Source organism: Rhamphochromis sp. 'chilingali' (assembly GCF_963969265.1).
Source record: "Rhamphochromis sp. 'chilingali' genome assembly, chromosome: 22".
NCBI lineage: Eukaryota > Metazoa > Chordata > Actinopteri > Cichliformes > Cichlidae > Rhamphochromis > Rhamphochromis sp. 'chilingali'.
The window spans coordinates 13,974,171-13,999,737 of record NC_137950.1 but is presented as its reverse complement, the minus strand read 5'-3'; the positions used below and the strand labels follow the sequence as shown (position 1 = coordinate 13,999,737).

At 37.4% G+C, this 25,567-nt stretch overlaps 2 protein-coding genes across 6 annotated transcripts in view; both read left to right on the top strand.

Moving 5' to 3' along the window:
• Window positions 1–16,546, top strand: part of LOC308390796 (voltage-gated potassium channel KCNC1-like) — a 54,487-nt gene extending 37,941 nt beyond the window's left edge. For 2 of the 3 annotated variants that reach the window (XM_080873083.1, XM_080873082.1), the window contains one exon: window positions 11,429–16,546. In XM_080873083.1, coding sequence (XP_080729209.1) covers window positions 11,429–11,442 — 14 coding nt within the window. In that variant the 3' untranslated portion in view covers window positions 11,443–16,546. Of the gene's footprint in view, window positions 1–4,350; window positions 4,602–11,428 lie in introns of those variants that run through there. The other variant, XM_080873081.1, reaches the window with a different exon arrangement.
• A 3,963-nt stretch (window positions 16,547–20,509) lies between these two features.
• On the top strand, window positions 20,510–25,263 carry LOC308390481 (potassium voltage-gated channel subfamily A member 7-like). Of its 3 annotated transcripts, none has more exons than XM_080872537.1 (3): window positions 20,510–20,742; window positions 20,966–21,702; window positions 23,665–25,263. In XM_080872537.1, the coding sequence occupies exons 2-3, from the start codon at window positions 21,025–21,027 to the stop codon at window positions 24,556–24,558; spliced, it is 1,572 nt and encodes a 523-aa protein (XP_080728663.1). In that variant the 5' UTR covers window positions 20,510–20,742; window positions 20,966–21,024; the 3' UTR covers window positions 24,559–25,263. The 3 variants fall into 3 exon arrangements, with proteins under 3 accessions (XP_080728663.1, XP_080728662.1, XP_080728661.1); XM_080872536.1 differs by having other exon boundaries at window positions 20,961–21,702; XM_080872535.1 differs by having other exon boundaries at window positions 20,948–21,702.
• The last annotated feature ends 304 nt before the right edge of the window (window positions 25,264–25,567 follow it).

Below are 25,567 nucleotides of genomic sequence, written 5' to 3'. Positions count from 1 at the left end.
CATGAGCTGTACAAGGAACCGAACCACGGGGAGAATTACACACAACATGAGGGAGAACGCGACGCCGAACAGAGGGAGACTCAGACAGAAATACACAGAGGGTAAACGAGGAAAGTGGGCACACACGGGGAACACAGGTGACACTGATAATCATAACGAGACAGGGCGGGGTGAACTGAACATGACATGTACAGGCACAGAGGTTCAGACAGGAGGAGAGAGAGCACGGGGAAAACACAGACATAACGGGCTGGGGAAACATGAAACAACCACAAAGGGAGACGAGGGCTCATAAATACATAGAGGGCACACAGGGGGGAGAGAGAGCACGGGGAGAACTTAGACATAATGGGCAGGGGAAACATGGAATAAAACATAAGGAGAGACGAGGGCTCACAGATACACAGAGGGGCACACAGGGGGTAAAAGCCATGAAGGGAAAACACTTAGGGAACAACACAACAGGGCAACTCAGAAAACATGGCCTAAATAAGGAACGAAATACAAAAATACAAGGAACTAAGAATACTGGGCCCACATGGCCCAGGACCATGACATACAGTACTGTACAGTGTGTTTTTAAGGCTATTTTTTGAGTCAGTCTTAATTTCACATGATTATGTGCTTGGTAAACAGTCTGGCAACAATATTTGCAGTGCTGTCTCTGTTCCTCTGTGTCTTCCCTCAACATAGCCTTCTCCTTGTGTGATTAACACTCATTCTCCATCCCATCCCCAGGCCGCCACTGCAGTGCAAGTGTAACTAAAGTCTGACTCTAGGTAGGTACATACTCCCTCTATAGTGTAAATTAAGTGTGACTTTGGGCAGGAATTATGTCATCACTGAATACAGTGACAGCCAGACTCACCGTTTCCCTTGATAGAGAATCCCAGAGCACAAAACCACAGATGATTGTTGTTGTAAATGCAGCAGATAGCCCAGAGAGGAGGAGAGCAGACTGTGAGAGACTGCAGTGGCCGAGACATGATTAACTTATTTTATTTTCATTTCACAATATTTCTTCTTCTTGGATTTTTTTAAAACAAAGTCTGTGTGTGACAAAAGCAAACTATTGTCAGCTGAACAACCATCACAACCATGTTACCACCTGATCTCATTGCTCTCTATCACTTTCACCTTTCATATAATCAACAAATGGGAACTGCTTTTCTGTGTCTCAATTTCCATTTTTACCGATATGCCATTCGGCAAGTGTTACGAATCACATTAAAAAGCTTGATTGAAGAAATCAGTTTATTAAATGTCAGTGAGATCATATTAAAGCCAGAAATTAAGAAGACCACCATTACCAACTTTATTTGAATATACACTCACGGGCCACTTTATTAGGTACATCTTGCTAATACCGGGTGTGACCCCTTGCTGGTCGATTTTGATGATGACGATGATGATTTTATGATAGGATAACACAGTTGCTGGATATTTCTCTTGCACATCCATGGTGAAAATCTCCTTTTCTACAAAATCCCGAAGGTGCTCATTGTGATGCTGAAGAAACCACTTTGAGATTATTTGAGATTTGTGACATCCTGCTGGAAGCAGCCATCAGAATATTGGTACACTTCTGACCATGTTCATAAAGGGATGGACAACTAAATATCCCCAGCACCATTACACAACCAGCAGCTTGAACCATTCATGGGTTCATGCTGTTTACATCAAATTGTGACCCCATCATCCGAATCGAATCGAGACTCAGGTCAGACAATGTTTTTCCAGTACCCTGTTGTCCAGTTTTAGTGAGCCTGTGGCAATCATATCCTCAGTTTCCGGTTCTTAGCTGACAGGAATGGCACCCGTTTTATTCTTCTGCCACTGTAGTACATCAGCTTTCAGAGATGCTCTTCTGCATACCTCAGTTGTAGCAAGTGTTTATTGTCATCTTGAAGCAGTCTGATCATTGTCCTCTGGCATCAACGAGGCATTTTCACCCAGAGACATGCAGCTCAATAGATATTTTTGCAGTTTTGGACTGTTCTCCATAAACTCTAGAGGTGTTTGTGTGGGAAAATCCCAGTATAGCACCTTCTGAAATCAGACCAGCTTGGTGCTAAGTCACTGGCACCAACAACCATATCCTAAAAGCCTAAATAAACTGATTTGCTGACATGTGGTTGGCTAGTTAGATGCTTGCCATATTTAACAGTTGAAAAGGTGTACTTAATAAAGTGAGTGAGTGTATATAAAACATAGCTATTACGCGAGCACAGTGGGACACTTAGCATGCTGCATGGTGATCTTTAACAATATATAGAAAATACTGGAAGGAATTTGTGACTAAAATCAAAGAATCGACTTTTGTTAAAAGTTCTTATAAAGGATTATTTTTTGTGAACCCCCATAAATCATACGTCATATCTTCAGATATGCAGAGCATTAATCCAAATTAGAAGTTGTCTAATATTCAGCCTTTACTGTTTTTGTAAACCTTCACGATTATGACTATTCTGTTTCCCTTTTTAAAGAAAAGAAAACATCTTTTCTTACATGTGAATCTGAACAGTAAACTTAAAATCATGTTGGATTTCAAGCATACATTGTGCCATAAAAAGATCTTTGCTTGTTAGCTGTAGGAAAGGCACCTTCAGATTATTTCAATTTGACTATTTTAACTGTTAAACAATATTAAGAATAAATAAGCAGAGATGTTTGAGTTTTGATCTTCAACTCTCACTCTGAAAGCACACTATCAAGCGTTGTTCAGTTCCAACAACATACCAGGTTTGTTTATTTTTTCTCCTCCCGTCTTGTACTCAGTCAGCAGTCTTTCTATACATGGCTGCCACTTGATGTAAACTGACAGTTTGTCTTGATGCATTTGCGTGGTATGAGAAAAACGTTCCTCTAACTTAACTTGAGAATGAAGCAGCACCAGATTTGCCAGGCAGCTTTTCAAAAGTGTTTGTGGTATGTTACTCCAAAGATGACCAGTACAGTGACATATTAATGATGCAAATATGCATCATTAATATGTCACTGAGGTACCATCTGACGAAAGTGTTTGAGTAAAAAAAAAAAGAAATACTTTGATTTAAGGTTGGTTATCTAGAGTGGTAGAATCGGCCACTTTGACCCTGAATGTTGTCATATTTTTCCATTGCAACAGGAAGACACAAAGGGTGTCACACTGGATCAGTGGCTGTTCTTTGTTGTCTGACGCAGCCTTATGGTGGATGGAGTTTGACAAAAATTTACATCCATAACTTAAGTGTACAGAAACCACAAACTCTGCTCCAGCATCACAGTGTTAGAGCATTACATTCATTTCAGCTAACATGAGCATATTGCTAGTAAATGTATAAAACTCCACTCACTATAAGTCAGTCAGTCATTGTTAGAGCAGATAGCTGCTATCTAACAATGGGGCCTTTCACTACAGCTGATGCAACAACACTGTGATCACAACACAACCTTGTTTGTGGCTGCTTCCTACAAGAAGGGCTCAGTGTATGCATGAAGTGTTTTGGACCAAAAATACAGTGGGAAAGGAAACGTAGTCTTAGATGAATTGGTTATTTGTTAAGCTAAATGCAAAGTGTCACGCATTATAATTTAAAGGTCCTTTTGTAGCTGGAAAGCGTTTTAAATGAACTTCTTTGTTTCCCACTGTAATCAAAATAGAAAGTGACTCAGTAGTCACTCACAACAGGATGTGATTACCGAGGGTACAAAGTGATTTAAATGTGGCTGAGAGGACATTTTTGTTTTGGCCATTTGAAGTTTATACCAAGTTCATACCAAGTAAATACAAAATGGGCTGCTGACAAAGCATGATATGATTCCACATAAACTTCATGTGATCAACTACAATGTATCAGTGATATCAGAGTATTTGCTGTTGTGTAAACTGCGGTTTTGGCCAAATAGTTGTCCAAATTACCTGAACATCGGACGTTACCGTTCACAAGGTGTTGGGTAATTTATGCAATGGCCTGTTTATTGGTGTTAAATTTTTTAATATCTACAAATCTTTTGCGTTTATGTTTTTTGAGGAAAAAAAGGCATATCATAACTCGCATTTTCTTGTCTTGTCTGTCTTGTCTCTGTCTGTCTGTCCTTTATATGTCTTTATGATTTTCATTTAATATCCTTCATTTTCTTTTCTCTTCACTTTTGTGGTTCTTTTTTTAATTCCTACTTTTAACATCTTCAACCTCATGTTCATGTTTCAAAACTATGAAACCTTCATAAAAAACATTCTGCATATGGGAATTTTTCATATTATCTGTAAACATTTCACTGATTTTCTTTCCATTTATTCGCACATGACATAAAAAAAATACAAACAATTTATTAAACTGATTTATTATTATATTTATTGTCTTAAAGCAACCGGCTATGAAAAATCTCGCAGTCTTAATAACATATCGGGAATGACTGGGTCAGCACTGCGACTCGCTCCTATTACTAGCCCGCCTTTTGAGACCTATGAGGCTCCAGGACCTCTGCGGCGCTGTCGTTCCCCCATCCCCTCCATTTTGTAGCAGAAATTGTGTTAATGATTGGCTGATAAGAGATGCAGCAGATTAGCCATGGACCAATTACGTTGAAGCCTCCATTTGCATTGTACGCCATGCAAATACAATAGCAATAACATACAATGAACTCGAATGTAGAAAGAATGAGATCTTGTCTTGTGAATCAAATGGTTTATGAAGCATGTTAGGTGGAGTTAAATGCAAAATTTAGCTTTAAAGATAAGTGGTTATTTAAATAATTACAAGTAATGTAAAACTGATTGGGGCTGCTTAGTGAATAAAATAGTGCCATGCATCAAGAAGGTGTTATAAAAATGTGCTCAGTTACATTTTCAGATGAATATTTTTGCGAATTCTGGACCAAACTAACTTAGACTCCTAACACTCATACAGTGAAATAATCATGGAGCAAGATACATGATATGAACAAAATTACTGAGCCACATCTCTTAATCTTTGAATTCAGGTGTTTCACGTGTGCCATTGCCACAGCTGGATAAAATCCTTCACATTTTTTAAACAGTTTTTAAGACATTTTGCCTCTCATTCAACAGACTTTTTCCACTTCTAAAAAATGTAATTGGATGCCACCATTGCAATAAGTCAGTCAGTGAAAGGTCTTCCCTCCAAGATAGTCCATAATCAACTGTAAGTTGTTTTGTTGTAATGTGGCCACAAAGCAGGGTCACACATAAAGGTCAACAACCTCCACAGCTCCTCTGGTATTAACATCAGGACAAAAATGGTCAAGTCATAGTCAAGCAGCTCCAGTAAGTGTTATACGTAAGTGGCTTAGTACTTTTGTCCATATTGTGTAATTTAGTTTATTTAGCCAAAGACAAAGAAAAATATATAGATAATATAATAAATATATAGCGAGTGAACACAGCGCCGCGTAAGCATTCCACAATGTTGAAAAAAAAAACTTATCCTATGTAAGTCTCAATTAACACTCAATTCATTTTCATTATTGTGACGTCATTGGGCACTTTATGCTGATAGTTTACACAGCAAAGTTAGGGGATGTCAACAAAATCAGAAACAAATGAAAGTAATACGTGTTTTATTGTACCAAAAGAGCTATCTAATTCTGAGGGTGAACATGTCTCTTGAAAATAATAGTTCTTATATTGTATTGCTGTTAGGAGCCAATACATACGATCATTGTCTCGTTGTCTAATCCTTTGTTAGATGCTTGCACATTCACTTGATCCACTTGCTACTGTTGTTATTCTAGATGTCTAATATAGATAAGCCAATACTCATTAACAAAGAAAAGTATTGTTTCATTAGACACTTTAACTGATTTGAAAAAAAAATTAAGGCTTATGATTAACTTAAGAAAAAATAGCTTAAAAAATCAGATTTTATTGCTTTCCATATTTACTTCCCTGTAACGCTAATTTATTTCCCCAATTATTATATTGTTCCACTGGATTATTTTGCATTGCGTTGTAATATTCCTTCAAATGCACTATCATATAATCGCCACATAACAGCAAAATCTAAACCTTAAATCTACCCACATGTCAACCAAATCTTTATACCAGTAAGGCAGACATTCACAAGGTCTTTTTTTAAGCTTTTTGATAACAAATTATAGTGAAGGGTGATATGTGAGAAATTTTACCATTCAAATATCTACATATAAGTGGGACTGCTTGGCTCAACGCATGCTAACTGGTTATTCTGAAATGGCCTTTGGCAAAGGAGCAAAATCTTCTGTTTTATGGTAGCAAATGACTGAGTTGGCCTTTGAAGTATAATCAGGACAGTGATATAAATGAAATATGCACTTGTAGGTCTAAAACGTTTTATAGAAATTTAAATGCAAAGTATTTATAAACAAGAAGATTAGAACAAATGTACAATGTCAGATATGGATTACTACTTAATTAACTATACAGTCAAATCAAATGCAAGCACTTTACTAACAATCATTGTTAATTTGCTCACTCTTGAAGCTTGTGTCTCGGCATCAGAAACAGATAATATTACAAAACAAGTATACAATGAAAACCTTGGACCACCTAATCAAACTTGCCTCTTCCTTTTTTCTAAATCTAATTAATTTCTTCCTCACCATTTATGCTTTGAAGGGTTTTTTGACATTTTCTTTAATAATTTCAAATAAACCATCATGTTTAGGTGGGCTGTCGCTATAATTTTACCTTCAGCAATCTCAATCAAAAGCAAAAAAGACAAAACAAAAAAAACGATTTAAAAATAGTGACACATTCACGAATGCAATAAACATGCAACATTACGTTAATGCTGGAAAACATGCTGTGCACATACATATGTAAATACACAGATATATTTTTAATCTAAAACACGCACAGACTTAGCAGGCAATCTCCTCATTATCATTGATTTAGCTATACCAGCTGTAAATGTACAAACGTTATTCAGATGACACGAGCCATTTTTCTTGTTTTATTTCAAGCCAGTATATAGAGTTTTTGATGTCCAGGCTGTCATTTTAAATCGCTTTAGTTTTTTAATGATTTTGTATTTTTTTCATGAATACTGTGTATTTCATGGCAAGAAATGACATTTTAATGCCACTGGTTGTCTAAAATAACTATTAAAATAATACAATGTTGTAAATTGTTCATAGGATTCTTAACCAACAGGAACATAGACTGAAGAGAGCAAAAAATAAAAAATCAAAATGCTTCAGAACTAGTTTTTACAGACAATTGTAAAAGGAAAGTATTTCCATACTTGTTTTGAAGTCTTACTATCCACATGCTTCCAGACCCCTTATATTTGTGAACCTAGATATGCAGCGTTTACATGAAAGCTGTGACATCACTTGAATGTTTTCCTTGAATGATGTTTTAGTGTCTGCGTTAGGATAGATTTTGACATTCAGGCACTGTAAGAAGTAATGCTTGCCTGGCTTCATCCGTTGCTGGTTTTGAAGGCCATCGCATATATTTTCAGACCAAAGTAGCGTTAGGTTGATTCACTTCATGATTATGATGTCAGAAAATTACAACATTTTAGTGTTGTCTGAAAATATCCGAAACCGCATGCCGAGATTTAGTTCTCCTGTGAATGAAAGCATTTTTGATAGATACTTGATGTAAAATGTCAAACTGGACTTGTACAGTTAAGATAGGAAAACTCTGGGATAGGTTTTTCAATTAATTTATCCTACAGAGAAGTCTTTTGTGAAGTGAAATGAATCACTGATTGGTCTAGATCACATGCTCAAAGATGTTCTTAGTCCACACAAGCAAATCTTTTGGACTATAAGGTTTGCTCACATCGCTTCTCAGTGCTCGTTAAACCTTTTTTGTGCCCACTTACTGTACTGTATTATCATAGAATGTCTACGCAATCTATAAAATCCCCATTGTGGATGTTATAGTTTGCAGATGCTTTGACTTCGGATGTTATGCAACTTTGTGTAGAATGTAAATTTGTGTTACAGTAAAAGAACATGTCCATCCATCATTTACAATGTCTGCAGGGGATTGTTTTGCTTGAATGCTTTAACTGATTAACAGCGAATGAGGGGAGTACCACACCTCACACAACCTTATCCTAACATTAACACTACAAGAGTACTGCATTTGTTTATATTCAGTTTGTATTGCCTCTGAATCGACTGACTATATGTTTAGTAAAAAGAGAAACGAGTAGTTGTGGCAAATGCAAATAACCTAGAATCCTCCAAAGCACCCATTGTTTAAGTAAACGAAACAGGCAGTATGTTGTAAGTGCCTCTATGAGGCCCATGTAGGCTTAACTTAAAGTTAGATTTAACTAGCTAGACCTTTGATGTAATGCTCAATAGGTCAGTGGTTTTTACTAAATATGTACATATCTGTATCTACATATACATTAAAGCCAAAACCTATGTATGTATACCATATGAGGGGAGGGCAAGAAATTCCATAACCACTGATTCTGATCTCATATGCATGTAAAGTGATGTTTGGCTTTCCCTAAAAATCCTAAAAGTCCCATGCACAAACTTGGTTTCCAGTTATAAATACATACTTTTGAGGTATGTTTGCATTTTTTTTTTATTATCTTTTTCTTTACTGTTATCACATGATTAGGGTTTTTTTTTTAAATCTATGTAATTATCCAGTGACCTGTAATGATGGCTTGAAAGAAGGTTCAGAGTGTAAGTTCGGTATTTGCTTTGATAAGAACTGATTTGAGTACATGTGCTTTATGTTAATCGATATAAACGTACAATGAGTATGAATATTTCAGTGATCACGACTAATGTATCAAAAAACGTTTGATAAATGTGCAGCTTTGTGGGAAAATATGCAGGACTGTATTGTAAAAACCTTCTAGAAAGGAAGAGAATGAAGCTGAACTTTGTGCTTTGAGAAGGGTGGAAGTGAAACTGTGAATTCAGTTAAACGCCTGTGTGTGTCACTATTGTGCATAACAAGATAGTTAGACTAACTTGTAGTGGCCATTAAGAGGATGATGAGTGAATAAAATCTCAAAGTCTTGGACATAGCAGAATAAAACAAACAATGTCAATCCCCAACAGCGGAAAAATTAGTTAAACTGTTCCTCGAATTTGCCCTAGGGATCAGATTTATAACTAATATATAATATAACTAGTGGTGTATGCATTAAAATAATGCATACACCACCCTTTAAACAAATCAGGCAGTAATATCTACATTTGTAAAGTGCTGGAGCAATATAAGAACATAGGAATAATGTCAAAGACACCTGTATTTGCTATTTGTGTAATGTTAAAGATATTTCTTGTTGTTCTTTTTTACTTATGCTCTGTTTATAGCTTCGTAGCTATGTTGTGTGGAAATGAGTGAATAAGACAAAGGCACAGTCAGAACTGCATATTTTGTCCCCAAAACATCAGATCCTAAATGAGGCTGTCACAATGTCAGATTTTTCACAATAACAATATTATTGCAATATCTATCAAAATGAAAAAAGAAAACAAAGCAATAACGACGAATCTCATCCTCCTTCAACTTTGTGCACTGTGTATTTTGTGTTTTTGTGTATTTTTGGGCAATACACAAAGTATGAGTCTAAGGCTGTGGAAGATGTCTGCAAACATAACTATACTAAATTGAGGAAAAAGATATTAAAGTGTAATTTATGACCAGACAAATAATATTGTTTTACTGTCCAATAGTGGCTAATTTATATATTTATATTCATACATAGGAACTCTCACTTGACAATAGGAGAGAGTCATATACAGTAATGGTTATATGTCTGCATTTAACACATGTAAAAAAAATACTTTATTGATATTAACAGAATTCAGTGACTTCACTTAATGTCTTGGTTAAATTAAGATGTACTGAGCAGTAATTGTAAGCTTGTGAGCTACATTTACTGCAAAAGTGACTTTTCCTAGTTACTGTGCTGTGTTTTTATTTTTTGGTTTGTTTGGTTTTTTTTGTCTGGCACCTTTCTACTGGATACTGATAGAAGAAGGAAGTCAAATGAAGAGATGAAGGACCCACAGGAAGAGCTTATACAGCATCAACAATGGATAATTGTATTGTACATTAATGTTTGCTGGTGTGACCACAACAGAAGTGTTTTATTTCTTGAAAGATGTTTAATGGCATCACAAAATTTGCTAGATTTGTTAAATGAATGAACTTCATAGTGTGGTGTTGTTGACAAGCATTTTCTGGAATTAGTAGCTGTGTTTTCAAGTGTAGCTTAAGGGTAGGTGTTAAACCCCTGAAACTGTGTCTGGGAGTAATGCCACAATCTCACAATCTGAAGTCCAATAATACTTTTGTGGATGTGAAAACCTCCATGAATGGCATTCAGTATGTTTCTATGTGTCCATGTGTCAAAATGTCAAAAATGTCCTTTTCCGTGAAGTATACAAATCATTCAAATGAAAATGTTTGCACACACGCACTTACACAGACTAGTGAAGAACTGATTAGAGTTTCCCTAATCCTGCTCACTTTGAAATGTTCTGTGCTTTGAAATGTTCTGTGCATAACTCACTCATGTAACAATGACTGCTGTGTTCACTGAAAGTTGAAGTGCAAAGTTGGTCAGTTGGCTGGTAGCAAGTTTCATTCAGTCTATTGTTTGTTTTTTTAATAATGTCAGCTGTCATTTTTATCGTCACCGATACCTGAGTATAAATTATAAATGTGTGATTACAAAAAAGTACAGCAACTCTGCCCATAATAAGCAAAATCTATCCCAACTTAAATCTCACTTATCTCCTTGTGCAGCTCTGGACCACACCCAGCAGCGCTGTCATTTTCGTTTGCTTCCTATACGTCCACTTTGTACTTGCACTCTGCATCTGTGATTTCACCATAGACCCCAGAGTAATATATTCAGTGACTGCTAGAGAACTGTGGTGCGTGCCGCAATGACACAGTCTTCACTCACCACCCATCCTGTTTGCCATATTTGGCTCCTTGCGACATTGTTCCTTTGACACAACGGAGGGGATCCAGCTAACATCACAAATGCAGAATGCAATTTGTCAAAATGGGACTTTACAGGAATGTACTAAAAATAGCAACCTCTACACTCATGTTTTATGTGCAGAGTTGCAGAACTTAAGTTATATGCAAAGTTACTGTCTGTACATATCTATGAGACAGACTGGTTTTTTTGTAGCTTGTTGTAGATGTCATTACAGTTTAAATGTGTGAACCTCATTCTGACACTGTTAACCTGCAGTTTACAGGTAATAGCAATCCTTGATTATTTTCCTATTCTACATAATATTAACAGAATTAATAACCTGGATTACAAAAGTCCCTATTATTGACATTCAGAATATGACTTTACAACTAAGACTGGTTTATATCAGTTAAGCACTTTTATAAATTAATCAGTTTGTTTATAACGTTTTACTGTGCATGCTATTTCACAAACTCTGTGGACCTGATATTAATGGCTTTCTGTTCTTTTCTTTACAGTGTTAAGTTTCTAGCATTCGCCCTCTCTCTAATGAAGAGTCCATAACTGGTAAACACAAATTTGCGGCGGGAGCCACATAACGACAGGTGTGACACGGATGGACAGTTTAAAGGAGATCTTTGGGGTGACAAGAGAGACCAGAGGTTAATCATGAATTAAAAAATCATATGGTCTGCTCCTCACATTGTTACCAAAGCAGCCTCTCGGAACTCCAACCACACTTTTTACAGCTGTCTGACTGACCTTTTCTTTTCCTTTCCTTTGGCAAACTGACTGAGCATTGCACTTACACACTTTTGGGAGAAAAAAGGACCCCTTAGTTCACATTCCAGATGACATCTCTCTGACACTAATACTCGCCATCTTGTATGAAGACCAACTCAGTGCTATCTACAGTACTGAACAACTGAGCAACTTTGAGTTTCTGAAAAAACAAAACAAACAAACAAAAAAAAACACGTCTTCAACGGGACTGAATGAACAATGTAGCATCTCTGCTAACATATTGTAGCATTTGTTGGCTGGGAAATAACTTGACTTAACTCATCAACCGTTCACAGAGAGAGGAATTTATGCATTCAAGGGATCTTTTAGATGTCATTTTCCTCTTGGGTTCCTTTTCCAGTTAAAAAAACAAAAACAAAAAACGAGTACACGAGAGACAAAGGATTGGTCTTACTCATTAAAACACCTGGCATTCACACACATATATTTTATATATATATTCATAAATATATATACATATATATGGCCCATTTGGGGGACCCTGTGTGTATATATATATATTGATATGTATATATGTATACATATATATATATATATTACACCCATATGGTCCCTTGTTCAAGCTTAGCACGTGTATAGTATGTTTGCCACTGAATCTATGTCTTCCATTAACTTTTATCTGACTGAAACACTGCCCTCCTCACAGCACTGATATCAAAAAAACTACAAACTATACCAAGTGTGAAGCACATGTAAACAAAGCACATGTAGCATCTGCTCAAACATGTCACATATGGCATTTACTGTACATTTATACTCACCTGAAACAGTCACTGCAACAAAATAGTGAGAAAAGACTTGTCTTTATCTCTCATGTACTGACATGGGCTTGCCCAAAGGTCCTGTAGCATGCACTTGCTGAATGACCTTCTTTAATGTGTTGTAGATTGAGGAAATATTCCATTAAGGTTGAGTTTTATACTTGCCCTACAATTCACTGCCCAATAGAACTTACTTATTAAACTGCCACTATCCCTATCCTGATTTGCACATATAGGATATTTTCCCATGTCTGACTGACTCAGCATTCAGCCATGGGGAGTAAAGAGAGGTGGAGTAAAGTCCTCATCGATCAAGGGATAGCAGCCTTCCTGAATGACAAATAAGACCATACCACTACAAGAACTGTTTTTAATTCACTCTCCAGTGGTTGTAATTTCAATGTTATTTTGAAAGGGACCAATCAGATAAATCTTCTCCCTCAACACAAAGGCTGTCACTGCGAGTCAAGGCACAGCACTCCCTGGACTCATACTGCCCCATCTCTCGCTTGCCCTTGATGTGAACGATTTCACGGGCAAGTGTCAAGATAAAGATGGCCCATTTCGGGGACCCTTACGCGAAGAGTTAAACCAGAAGACGTGGACCAAGAGTAGAGCAAACGCGGAAGTGTACAAAGAGAACAAATCTATATTTTGATAAACAAATCCACAACTCTCCATTACTTTGGAGGAGATTTCTGAGCAGAAAAAAAGTCCAGAATGACAGAAAAAATAGAGTCAGATGCAAATGTGATTTGAGTATTTGGCATCAAGAAATGGAGTCAAAGTCCTATAAAAATACGGAGAGAAAATAATCTGCTATGAGGGGTGTGCAAAGCTGTTTACCCCACAAGCACTGAGAAAATGTTTTCTGAAAGACAATGAGCAATGACAGACTGCACCTACAAAGACATGGGGATGATGGAGGATGGACGATGAGATAAACAAATGGAGAAAAAAAGATAATGCATTTTTGTAACTTTGTTTACCAGCATGACTACTTTGCATGACTGTCTTTTCTGCAAGCCCTTAGTTGAAGACAAGGGTGCTAGAGATACAAAAAAATATATATAAAATTAATTAAAAAAAATGTTATATGCAATTAATGTTTTAAAAAAGATTATAATGAAAGAGAAGAGCTATATTTTGTTTTGAAAAGTTAAAAAAATGTGAATATTGAAACATGTATGTTTGCAAAGTACACCCTGAACTATGTTTTGTTTGATGAAATCTCTCTGCTACTACTGCCCTACATTCGTCATTCCAGTGTTTTTGACCTTTTCTGTCACTGTTTTATTTTCTAATGCACTGAGCAGTATATTTTTTAACTCTTCTAAGTCAACAGTGGTCGTTCAAGACTTTGCCTATAGCACCTGCGCAAAGGCTTTCTTTCCTGGGATGTTCTTTGTTTTTTTGTTAGGTCCATGTTTTCCTCCTTGATTCATTTGCACAACTTACGTAGCAGCAGCAGCAAGAGCAGCAGCAGTTCTAAAACAGCAGCACTCCATACCACAACTTTGACAGCTTGAATACTACTCATAGTTTGCTTTTTTTCTTTGGCAATAATACAGTAGTTGTCACAAGATTGTAGCAGGTCAAATGGAGAACCTTGAGTCCTTGGAGTATCTTTAAAATCTCAGTGTTAGAGATTTATAAAGGCCTTGGATGTCCCATGGCAGGATTTTGCTAGGATAGGCAATTCTGTTCCATTCATAGAAACATGGGAGTAGATGTGTAGGTTATCCAATAAAGACCAATAACAGTACGAAAGATACTATATTGGCAAATAGTCGGAGATATCAGGTTTGCATGGAACCAACTGCCATTCCAAAATTTGTGTGGTTTTAAGGACTCAGGTGTGTCAATGATGTGCTTGGATGTAGGTGTTTTGCTATTTTCTTTCTAAGATAAAAAAAAAATCCTAGTATATAGACGACGATAATGTGAACACCTCACAGTGATGTGTACAAACGCATGCATTATGACTTGATAATCTCTCAAGGGGGGGAACAGAGTCTTGACATATTCCCTTAGCCTCCTATCATTGTTTGTCATGAATCCAGTCCTGATAACTATAAACACTGTGCCGTGTTGTAGAGCAGAAACGTCTTCCTCCAAGAGGCAACTGAAAACTACTCACACTCGCAGTGTCAGCATGAGTGTGTAGAGGTAGCTCGTCTTCGTTTTTTTAGATGGTCAGGTCTTTGCATTCGTCACTTACCATGATTATCGTCATCCAGCTGGCTAGTTGGCAGCTTATTACAACAAACAGCACAGTCATGTGAGTACCAATCAAAAAGACCCAGAGCTTCCAAAATGATGTCAGAAAGTGGGAACGAAAGGGTGAGAAATACCAGTGTCCACCAAGGGGAGATTGATAATGATGTAATAAGTAAAAAATAATGTCACTGTTGAGTGCTCTCTAAGCCCCTCATCCTTGTCTTGGTATTCCAAGTGAGTTTCAGGCCCTGCTGGTCCAGGGCTTAGCTCAGGCAGCTGCACGGTTCTTTGTCCATTCCTAGTACATTGCAGTTGGAGGCTCACCAGAATATGAGACTCAGTGGTGTGATGTAGACTGTAGAAGTCCTTCAAAAATTCTGTCGAGTCTACACTGGTTTTACAGGGTCTAGAACTTTTGTCTATTTGCATTAAATGGTCCATGGAATTTCTTTTTTGGTCGCGTATCTTTTAAAAACTCACAATTTCAGTTCCCATTTTGGAAGGCATTAAGCTACCATGGCTTTGATGGTCACAAAGATGTTTATGAATATTTCAGAGGTAAACTTCTTGCAATGGTGCGCACACTTGCAAAAACCTTGTGCTTCACCCAGCTGTTTTTGTTTTTATGGCCAAGTAGTGTCTTTTCCTCTTTTTATTTTTCATGGTTACAGTCTTTATTTCCTTCATTCTCTACGTTGTGGCTGCTCTGCCAATGCCAGGCTGAAAAAGATGTCTTTCCTTTTCCAATGCATAATACTGCCATTTGATTTAGACACGTTTGAAGAGAATGAGTTACAATGTTGAGAGTGCTAAGTCTGTTTTATTTTTACAATCTGTTAAAAATGTTATAAATTTCATGTAGAAACACTCACCGTAACCAAAAGAACAAATTTGCTTTACATGGTAAGGAGGTGCAACTGTTGTGACAATGACTATTATGTATGTGGACATGTCATCTGCAGGTGTTGGGAAAGTGTCATGTGGTCCTTGGATGACACATACTCAGTGGTAACCATTTTCTTTATATGCTCGTTTATGTTTAATATGTTTTTCTGTTTTTCTTTTTTAAGTTGAGGACACGGTATGCAATTTGCACCACGAATGCCACTGATAGACACTTACTGTATGCTCCCTGAGACACAGATATTCTGTCATCAGTTTAGATGATTGCAATGTGTAGTGGCTTTATGGTTTTCCATAGAGTAACTTAGCAATCACACTAATTGAAAAATATTTTATTTTACAAATTAATAATGACAGAGTTGTTATCAATGTTATCATACTAACTACATTTTTCTAACATATATCATATATCTTATTTTAATTAGAAATATAATGATTAATACAAAGTCATACCCAATATACGTTGAACTAACAGTACATAGTATCATTATGCATCCAAAGATGAAGACATATTCATTTTAGAAGCTATCAAACTGTCTAAAACAGACTTAAGTACTAGTCCATTGTACTGCAGTCTAAGTAGGAGAGTGAATGGGGCGAAGAGGTGGTCACTGGATTATCTGGTTGTGACTTATGCCGGATTTTATTTTTGAAATGTTGTAAAACAAAGAACAACTCATCAAGAACTGTATAAAGTATATTTCAATGGAATGTTCATGATCTATCTTTTTATATTTTGAAGAAAAAATAGAAACATATCAATAAAGTGTCATAATTGAACATATTTCTACTATTGAGACTTATAATGTATGAATGTCAATGCGATCTAATGTGAATCTCAATCTTCATAGCAGCTTGAATGAATAACAAACTAAAAGTCATGAGATGCTTTTTCAGAGACATTAAAATTGCTTAAAATCATTGAAATTAACTTAAAATAAATGAAAAAGTAACACCACTCGTGTGTCTGTTTAAGATTTCTGATCAAATGTGGGCGTTTGTGAACACCGGCTGAATATGACTGATAGAGTGACATTTTGCACCGACTGTCACAGTTAACACTGTTTATCAGCCTGTCGGGAACAGGATACCACAATAAAGTGATTGATATAATTTGATATGAAGTGAGAACACAGTGAAATGCAAAGCTGTCCAAGAAACTGGAGACTGACATTGAATTCATGACTGGAAGGACATGGTGTATATCAGTGCCAGCATTTACAAGAAGTTTCTGTTTAAGTCAGTAACTGTTACTTTGAGAAACAGTCACATAATGGCAATCGATAAATTTGAGGTCAGCAGTAACTGTGTCATGATATTTAAGATTGAGGATGTACTCTAAGTGCTATCTTCCCAGCTTGATATCAGATAACTGTAACTTATAATATTCCTGACACTGGATACCAACATATCCCTTCCTGTTCCAAAATGAGAGGAACAGGAATGTCTATAAAGACATGGACGAGTGAGTATGGTGTCGAAGAACTTGACTGGCTTGCACAGAGTCCAGATCAACCTAATAGAACACCTTTGGGATAAATCAGAGTGGAGACTGTGAACAAGGCCTTCGCATCTGACCTAAAAAATGCACTTTTGAAAGAATCACCAAAAACTCCCATAAACACACTCCTAAACCTTGTGGAAAGCCTTCCTAGAAAAGTTGAAGCTGTTATAGCTTCAAAGGGTGGGCCAACATCATATTAAATGCTATGGAATTATCACTCAAGTTATACTGATGAATGTGAAATCTTTGGCAATAAAGTATATTACTTACTACCTGTAATATTTTATACCTGAACTATGGACTGTTTGGAAGAAAAAACCCCAGATATTTAGAAACCTGGTTGTGAAGCGCCATTTTGAAGCATTTTAGTCACGTGCCTGTTGTTGTTGTTGTTTTTTACCTCGAAGTGACCATATTTGAACGAAGAGCCAGTCTGTTAAGTTATCAGCTAATGCTAGCTGGCTTTGTTAGCAACCTACATCCATATACTGGTATGTGTGCATTAAACAGAGGTAAACACCCATTAATTCAGGCAAACTAACTGACAGATACTAAGTTTTCACTTACTACTAACTAAGTTCTTTGGAGGGGCTTTTACTATAGTTAACAATAAGACACACTGTTTTATTTCGCTAAATGCTTCGGAAAGCAGCAACTCAATTTAGCTGATGTCAAGTAGCAAATAGCTAGCCATTGTCTGTGTCAACATCAGGGACAGCATAAAAGATGGATGTAGTTACCATGATGGTACCCACTGGTTTCTGAGGTCGTGTTTTTTGAAGCCTTGAGGTGAGTGTTTCTTCCGTTGTCATCTGGCTTGCTAAAGAGAAAAAAACTACTAGTGAGGAATATGTCTGACTGTGAAACTGCGCACGCATTGGCTAATGAGTTATGTTTGATAAGAAATATTCAGTGTGTGGATTCATATCACAGACAACTCTTCATTAAAAAAACCAACATATGACCAAAATTAAAACAATATTTTAAAAAATAAACTACTATGGGACTGTAAGTCTTTTTTGCAGTCACAGTCACCTATCTAGTAGCCTGTAGACAGAAAGCAGATTTAAGACACTCCTGCAGTGCCTTAATTTTTCCAACCCAGAAGCTACGTCTGTCTTATATGCTGTCTAGGTTTAGTACTCGTTTCTATCACTTTTAACTCAAAGCAGCCTCATTTTGAGTAAAATTTGTTACCGGGAGAAAGTATCTTTAGAAACCAAACCTCTTAAAAGAAAACTTGCGTAGTGGAACAAGATTACTGCATAACATTTGCACTACTGCTGCTTGGAAAATTAAGGGAGTGAAGCTGGTGCAGGGCCACATGCTAAGAAATAAAAATGTGGTCTAATGAATTGGCTGTTCTTTCTACTCATGGTTACCAACTGTCGGTTTCAAACTGTGTTGTGAAATTGTAGTGGTTATGTGTAGCCATCCCATGGGAGTCACAAGATTTAATGACTGTGCTGCATAGCTGCACGAACAGCAGAGTTATACGGCACTATATAGAACCAGGAGCAATCAGGTTATGATGAATATTGCAACACCAAGAATACCACAAAATGATTGATTTCCAAAATTTTAACCCAAAACAAAAAATCTAGCTGAATTCCCTCTTGCATTTTATTGATACTTTATATTCACAAAGCGTTGAAATATTTGTATCTGTATATGCCTGAGTGTATTGGTTTGTAAAACAAATGGTCATCAGGTTCTTAGTAAGCAGACTGTGATCAAATGACAGTGTATTATATCAGCCCGGATGGCAGTTTGTTTTTTTTGCCAACAGCTATTAGAAATGTCTGCAGAGGCCTTTTTCAGTTTTTCTCCTTTGTGCCTAAACATCACCTCCCTCTGGTGGTAAAACATAGTAGTAATCCACTTTGGTAGAGATAGGTTAACGTCACAAGTATTGTGTGTGCAGTTAGAAATAATCTGTGGTCCTTTACAATATGTGACACATTACTAAAAACAATAACAGCTTGGTATTCTTCTTCTAGGGCAAATTTATCTATTTTAATATAGTTTTATATTATTTCTTTTTTGTTTATGGGTAACAAATGACTTCTCAGAAGACAGCCCTGTCATTAAATGTAACAATGGCTTGAATCTGATTGTTTCTAGTAGATTATCTCTCTACAGTCATGACGGTCCAAAAAATAAAAATCCACAAATTTAATAATATTCTTCTCGTATTGTCCGTTTGTACCCCTGTAAGTTGTCACAGACACTTGAATGATTTTCCACCCAACTGCATGAACTAGCAGATCCAAGGTGTAGGCGGTAGCTCTTTTTCCCCCCATGAAGCCTGTTGTGTGGCACAGCTATCGTCAGCAACAGATTGAGAGTCTGGTGGGGGCTGATCCTGATTTAGAGGTGATGGAGGCAGACAAGGGTCCAATTTCCTTTGAACTCAAAGTATCATTATCTGTGAAATGAGGGTGAATATGTGATATAGCAAAATAAAACCTACACTGGTAAATAATTTATTATTGTGCCGCTCCACAAATAGAAAAATGTGAGCCAGTTCACCTAATAGGTTCAGTGACACAAACATTAGGTTTGTGTCACTGAAGACATTTTTGTACATAAAAATAACAAAAGCACGAGATGTATTAAATAAAATAATAATGGATGATGATTTCATTTGTGTTTGCCAACTTGTGGAATAGTTTAGTGGTGGACTTTGTGAAAATCAACCCTAATAATATTTACATAAATGAAGATATGTCAAAAGTTAATTTTTAATATGAGCTTTGTAAGAAATTCAAGTGATTGTGCTTTTACATTTTTGTATACTACAAAATTTATTAAATTTGGTGTAAAAATAAATGACTGTGATGTAAAAAGGAAAACATATTTAGAGCAACTTAGTAACTACAACACATTTGTTGTTGATTACGGTAGTTATACTGTAAAATAACAATTTCATGCTGCCAAACAGATCCAAGTAGTTTATTGTAATTTAACATGGAATTTTGTTGCAGCATATTTCAGTTCACCCCAATCTCAGGCTGCAGCATTGGTTTGAGTGTAATTGGAGGAGCCTACTGAAGACGCTAGAAAATGGAATTAATTAGAAAGCTTTAAAAATATGTTTTCTATATGTTCGTTCTATGACGCTCAAACTCCACAGTTCTGGTTTTTAATCTACGCACATTCAAATCCAGTCATTTCGACTTAATGAAAAACAGTGAGGGTTTTCTGTCATTCACACGCCCATGCTTGTTAGAGAGGGCAATACCATGCAGAGGTGACATTTGATAGGGAGGTTGAAGGTTGACATGCCCCCTAGCTAAAATGGAGGGAAGGGACACGAAGGGGGTGGAGGGGTCCAGCACAGATCAAATTTCAACAGGACAGCATTCCCCCCAAAATTTGAAGGCAGACAACGTGAGGCAGTGAGGGACAGGGTGAGATCCTGGATGTTCCCGGAGCAAATAACTGGAAGTACAGTTTGTGTAAAGTTGATCAGAGTTAAACCTCTGTGTGATAAGTTAGATAGCCAAACAAGGGCTTTGTGCTTGTGACAGGCAGACACGATGATAGAGAGGAAGAGAGACAACCTGATGAGCCGAAGGAAACAAACAATGTGATTTTTCACCCCGTCATTAGCCTCTGCCACCAGCTGTTTTTCTTAGTGAGTAAATTATATTCATTAACTGGGTACTAACATTGTTTGTTGTCTTGCCTTCAGTTCATCTAAAAACAAAACCATGAATTAACTTTTAATGTAATGAAATCTGTCATGAAATGTCAATTTCCCCTCTTTAGTCCTTTGCTGCTAATGCTTATCAACTGAAAACCTATTTCGCTGATGTAATAATCACTCTGGTTTTAAACAGGTTTTCTTTTAAGTCCAGGTGTTCAAAATCTCAAGAGGGTGGTTTGCAGCATTCCCTCGGTTAGGATAATAACAGGGATGGAAAGCAGGGATCCACAGTCCAGTGAAGGAGAAGGCAGAGGGAAAGAGAGCGATGGGGAGAAGGACGAGCATCTCAAGGACCAGCTCGACAGTGAGGAGAAAGGAGAGAAGGAGATCAGGGGAAACGAGAAAGAGAAGAAGAAAGAAAAGCGTCGCTCAGGATCTCTATGGAGGAATGGATGGGCACTGAGTGAAAGACTGGCCATCAATGTATCAGGGATGCGTTATGAAACTCAGCTTCGCACCTTAGCCCAATTCCCTGACTCCATGCTCGGCGACCCTAGACGAAGGTCACGCTACTTTGACCCACTTCGAAATGAGCTCTTCCTGGACCGCAATCGAGCCTGCTTTGATGCCATTCTGTATTTTTACCAGTCAGGGGGTAGGCTTCGGAGGCCTGCAAACATACCCCTGGATATTTTCATGGATGAGCTGATATTCTATGAGCTCGGAGAGGACATCATGAACCGCTTCAAGGAGGACGAAGGTTTTCCAAAAGAAGAGGAGAGGCCTTTGCCATCCAACAGACTCCAGAGAAAACTGTGGATGCTGTTTGAGCACCCAGAGTCCTCATCGGGTGCACGCATCATCGCCATCATTAGTGTGATGGTAATCGTGGTGTCCATCCTCATCTTCTGCCTGGAGACACTTCCTGACCTCAGACATGACAGAGAGGTTGGAAATTTAATTCAAGTTCATGTTTGGGAAGGAAAGGTGTGAAAGATGGATGGTTTTTGCAGGGTTACCTGAAAGACAAAATGGTGGTATCAAGGCACTAAAAGAGAAACCCAAAATCTTGTTGTAAAGTCTTGAATGAAATATATGTGATTGTTTGGGTCAAAGGAAACATAATACTTTGGTAAGCTGTTGTTTAGGTAAACACACACTAGAAGAGTACTACAGTGTGCTAAGAGGAAAAATACTGACATAGGATACTATTGGCCAATATGTCTGGAAGCAGACCAGAGCAAGCGAGAGCTTATGGCGTGATTATTTTAGTCGGCTGTTAAATTTGATACGCTCGGATTCAGGAAGTGTTAAAGGGTACAGGGATTAATGGGTGGGTATTGGAATACAAATAATAGGAAGCATATTCAGACCCGAGAAGACAGTTAAGTGTGTTAATTAAAGGTCACAAGTGACCATACATATAGGCAAAGGTGAGCCAAGGCCTTCCAGGTGGCTTAGAACCAGAGACTAAAAGGTGTCACAGGATGAGCTGCATTGTTTTGGGTCATGTTAACACATTCCTCCAGGACTGCTGTGCTGTGGCAGACTTCCTTTGCACAAGGCAGCTGCCAGGAAACTACTGTAACCTCCTCCTGTTCGAGTCAGCGGTACACTCACTGAACTGCACTGGCAATGTTACACGGCCTCGGCAGCCAGGGCGATGGGAATAGCGATGAAGGTGGAGATGGATGAGGAGTGGTGCAAGTAGACACTCATGTTTCTCTTCAGAGATCTCACTTGGTTAAATATAGTCTTAGGAGAGCCCTTGGAGCGAATCAACACATAGATGTCCACCTTTAGTAATAAACACTGTCACTGACCTGCTACTGAAAGTCATAAGGAATACACTAAGTTTATGTCTACTCTGAGCTTTATATATATTCCACACAACCCATTACAGCATACTAAACACATCTATTTTAATCCATGCAATCCGATTTCATACTGTTAACTGAATGTTTAGTATAAGATGTTTTAAATAGCCACCAGCCAATGCTTGAATATGCAGTGTTATAATAATAAGTGGCACACATGATGGAATGACAGGTGGACCAGAAGAGATAGCTGAATGGAAAAGTGCAGATGCCAAACACTTGCAATGCTGCCAAATGTGAGAACCAATAGCATGGTGGGCGACATACTGTAGTTTAATGTATCAAACACTACCTAACTCAGCAGTATTTTTTAAAGTAAAATACTAGCACAATATACAGTAACAGCTTTGCATTTGAAAGAACATATGTTTACTTAATATGTTTTAGGAAGACTTAGATTATAAAATGCATACCACATTCATATATATATATATATATATATAGCTATAGCGACCCACTTAGCTTAGCTTAACTAAGCTTAGCAAAAAGACTGGTCACAACAGGTAACCTGGTGCTATCAAAAGTAACAAATCTTGCCAGCAAACTTAAAGTTTTTTTTAAATTAATTTTAATCCATATAATATTAAAATTAGTTCACTGTTCTATGGATGGCTACCTACCAGATTTTTTGCCATGGTTTTGCATAGTAGTTTGTAGTTAGCACTGTTTCCTTAGAGCAAGACAGTTCTGGTTAGCTGGGACATCTCTGTGTAGAGTTTGAATGTATTCCCCACGCCTCCATGGGTTTTCTACACATTTTCAGCTGAGAGACATACAAATGTATTTTATTGGTAGTTAGAAAATAGATGTAGGTTTGATTTACAACAAATCCTGTGGGACTTTGTGTGTGTAACTTATGCACTTTTAGTTTGATCAAACAATCAAGACACATCCTGTTAATTTTAAGGTGCTGGCAAATGTTTTTGTTACTTAGGTGTTTTTTGATTTTTTTTTAAAATTATCTTTTGTTTTTACTTCTAACTTCACAAGTATGTTTTACATTTTTCCTGTCTACCCTGTGTCATTCACGCAGGAGCATCACTCCCAAGCAAAGAACATGTCTGAGAACATGCCTGCTGCATCAAGTTTTTTCCACGATCCCTTCTTTATGGTGGAGACTGTGTGCATATGCTGGTTCTCCTTTGAGCTCATCATGCGATTCGCTTGCTCCCCCAGCAAAATGCACTTCTTCAAAGATGTCATGAACATCATTGATTTCAGTGCTATTCTGCCTTATTTTGTCACTCTGGGAACAGAACTGGTCAAAGACAATGATGCCTCTCCAGCCACGTCCTTGGCCATCATCAGAGTCATCAGGCTGGTGAGGGTCTTCAGGATCTTCAAGCTGTCTCGTCACTCTAAGGGCCTCCAGATTCTTGGTCAGACACTGCGGGCAAGCATGCGAGAGCTGGGTCTTCTTATCTTCTTCCTGTTTATTGGCGTCATCCTCTTCTCCAGTGCTGTCTACTTTGCTGAAGCAGACCACAACAAAACAGACTTTGTCAGTATACCACATGGCTTCTGGTGGGCAGTTGTCACCATGACTACAGTAGGCTATGGTGACATGTACCCTGCAACAGTCTGGGGCAAGATGGTGGGCTCTATGTGCGCCATTGCTGGTGTTCTTACCATCTCGTTGCCTGTTCCTGTCATTGTGTCCAACTTCAGCTACTTTTACCATCGAGAGACTGAATGCGAGGACCGAAGTGAGTACACTCATGTCGAAACTGGCCTATGGGAGGATGAGGAGGCTGAACGAGAGGATTTTGAGGAAGATGGCCAGGATCCAGAGGGAGATTATTATGCCAGTGAAGGTATTTGCAGCCCTCTAAATGGGACTTTGCTTGGTGGACTGTGTACAGGACAGAGTATAGAGTACAAGGGAGGAAACATGTATCTGAGGGAACCACTGGTTACTCAAGTTTAGGGAGGAAGTTTTGTATCCTTTGACAAAATCATAAAAGCAAGAAAAGTTCATGATTCACAATTAAATAAAAATGTATTTAAAGGTTCTGAAGTCCTGGCAAGACAAACTAGTGAACCAACAAATGCTAGTTTGTGTCATTTCAATTTAATGCTCATATACCTCCTGACAACCTAATATTGCCTTTGTTATTTGCTGGAACACTAACCAGTCAAATGTCACTGAAAAGCAACTTTTGCATAACACTGGTTTAAAAGACAAAAGTTTTACATTCTCAGGGTTGTGATATTAATGAAATACAAGCTTTTATTTATTAATGCTGTCAGCTTGTGTTTGAGATGACTTCCTGAATGTCTTGTGTCTTGAAACTATAATGTCTTAGTACTTGTGCCTGAAAGTTTGAAATGAAAGCAGACAGATCACAGGCGATATGAATGTCACATCTTTTCAGAACTCAACCAAATACCAGCTGAGCTGTCAATGAGGACAGAGTAAGATCTCTCATACAACACCTTTCACATTCTCAATATTGTTCTATAAGTATAATGTATGCATATTTGATTTTTTTTTTTTTTTTTTTAGTTCTGGCTTATATATTACCTAAAATGCCTGTGTTAAATAATTGATTTGACTGCCATGGCAAATGTTCTGTATTTATCTGCTTGATTAATGCATTCAGTGTTTTTGATAAAGATTATATTTTAATAATTTTCTTAAGTTTCCCATTTTGTTTTTTTGGGGGGGTTTTTTTGTGGTTTCCTTGTGTTGTTTTTTTAGTCAGTATTTAACAGTTAAGAAAAGGTCTATTACAGCAGTGTTATTTATGACAATGAAATATAACAATCCTTGCTAGCTTAGTCTACTGCGGCTCTGTTTTCACTATTGTGTGTCCATGCCTGACCTTTCCAAGAGCCACTAAGCTGTTATAAGCAATACCTTCAACAACATTGCTGTCAGATTCACAGGAACACATAAGACTTTCCAACACATCACAGTGATGATCCATGGAAGG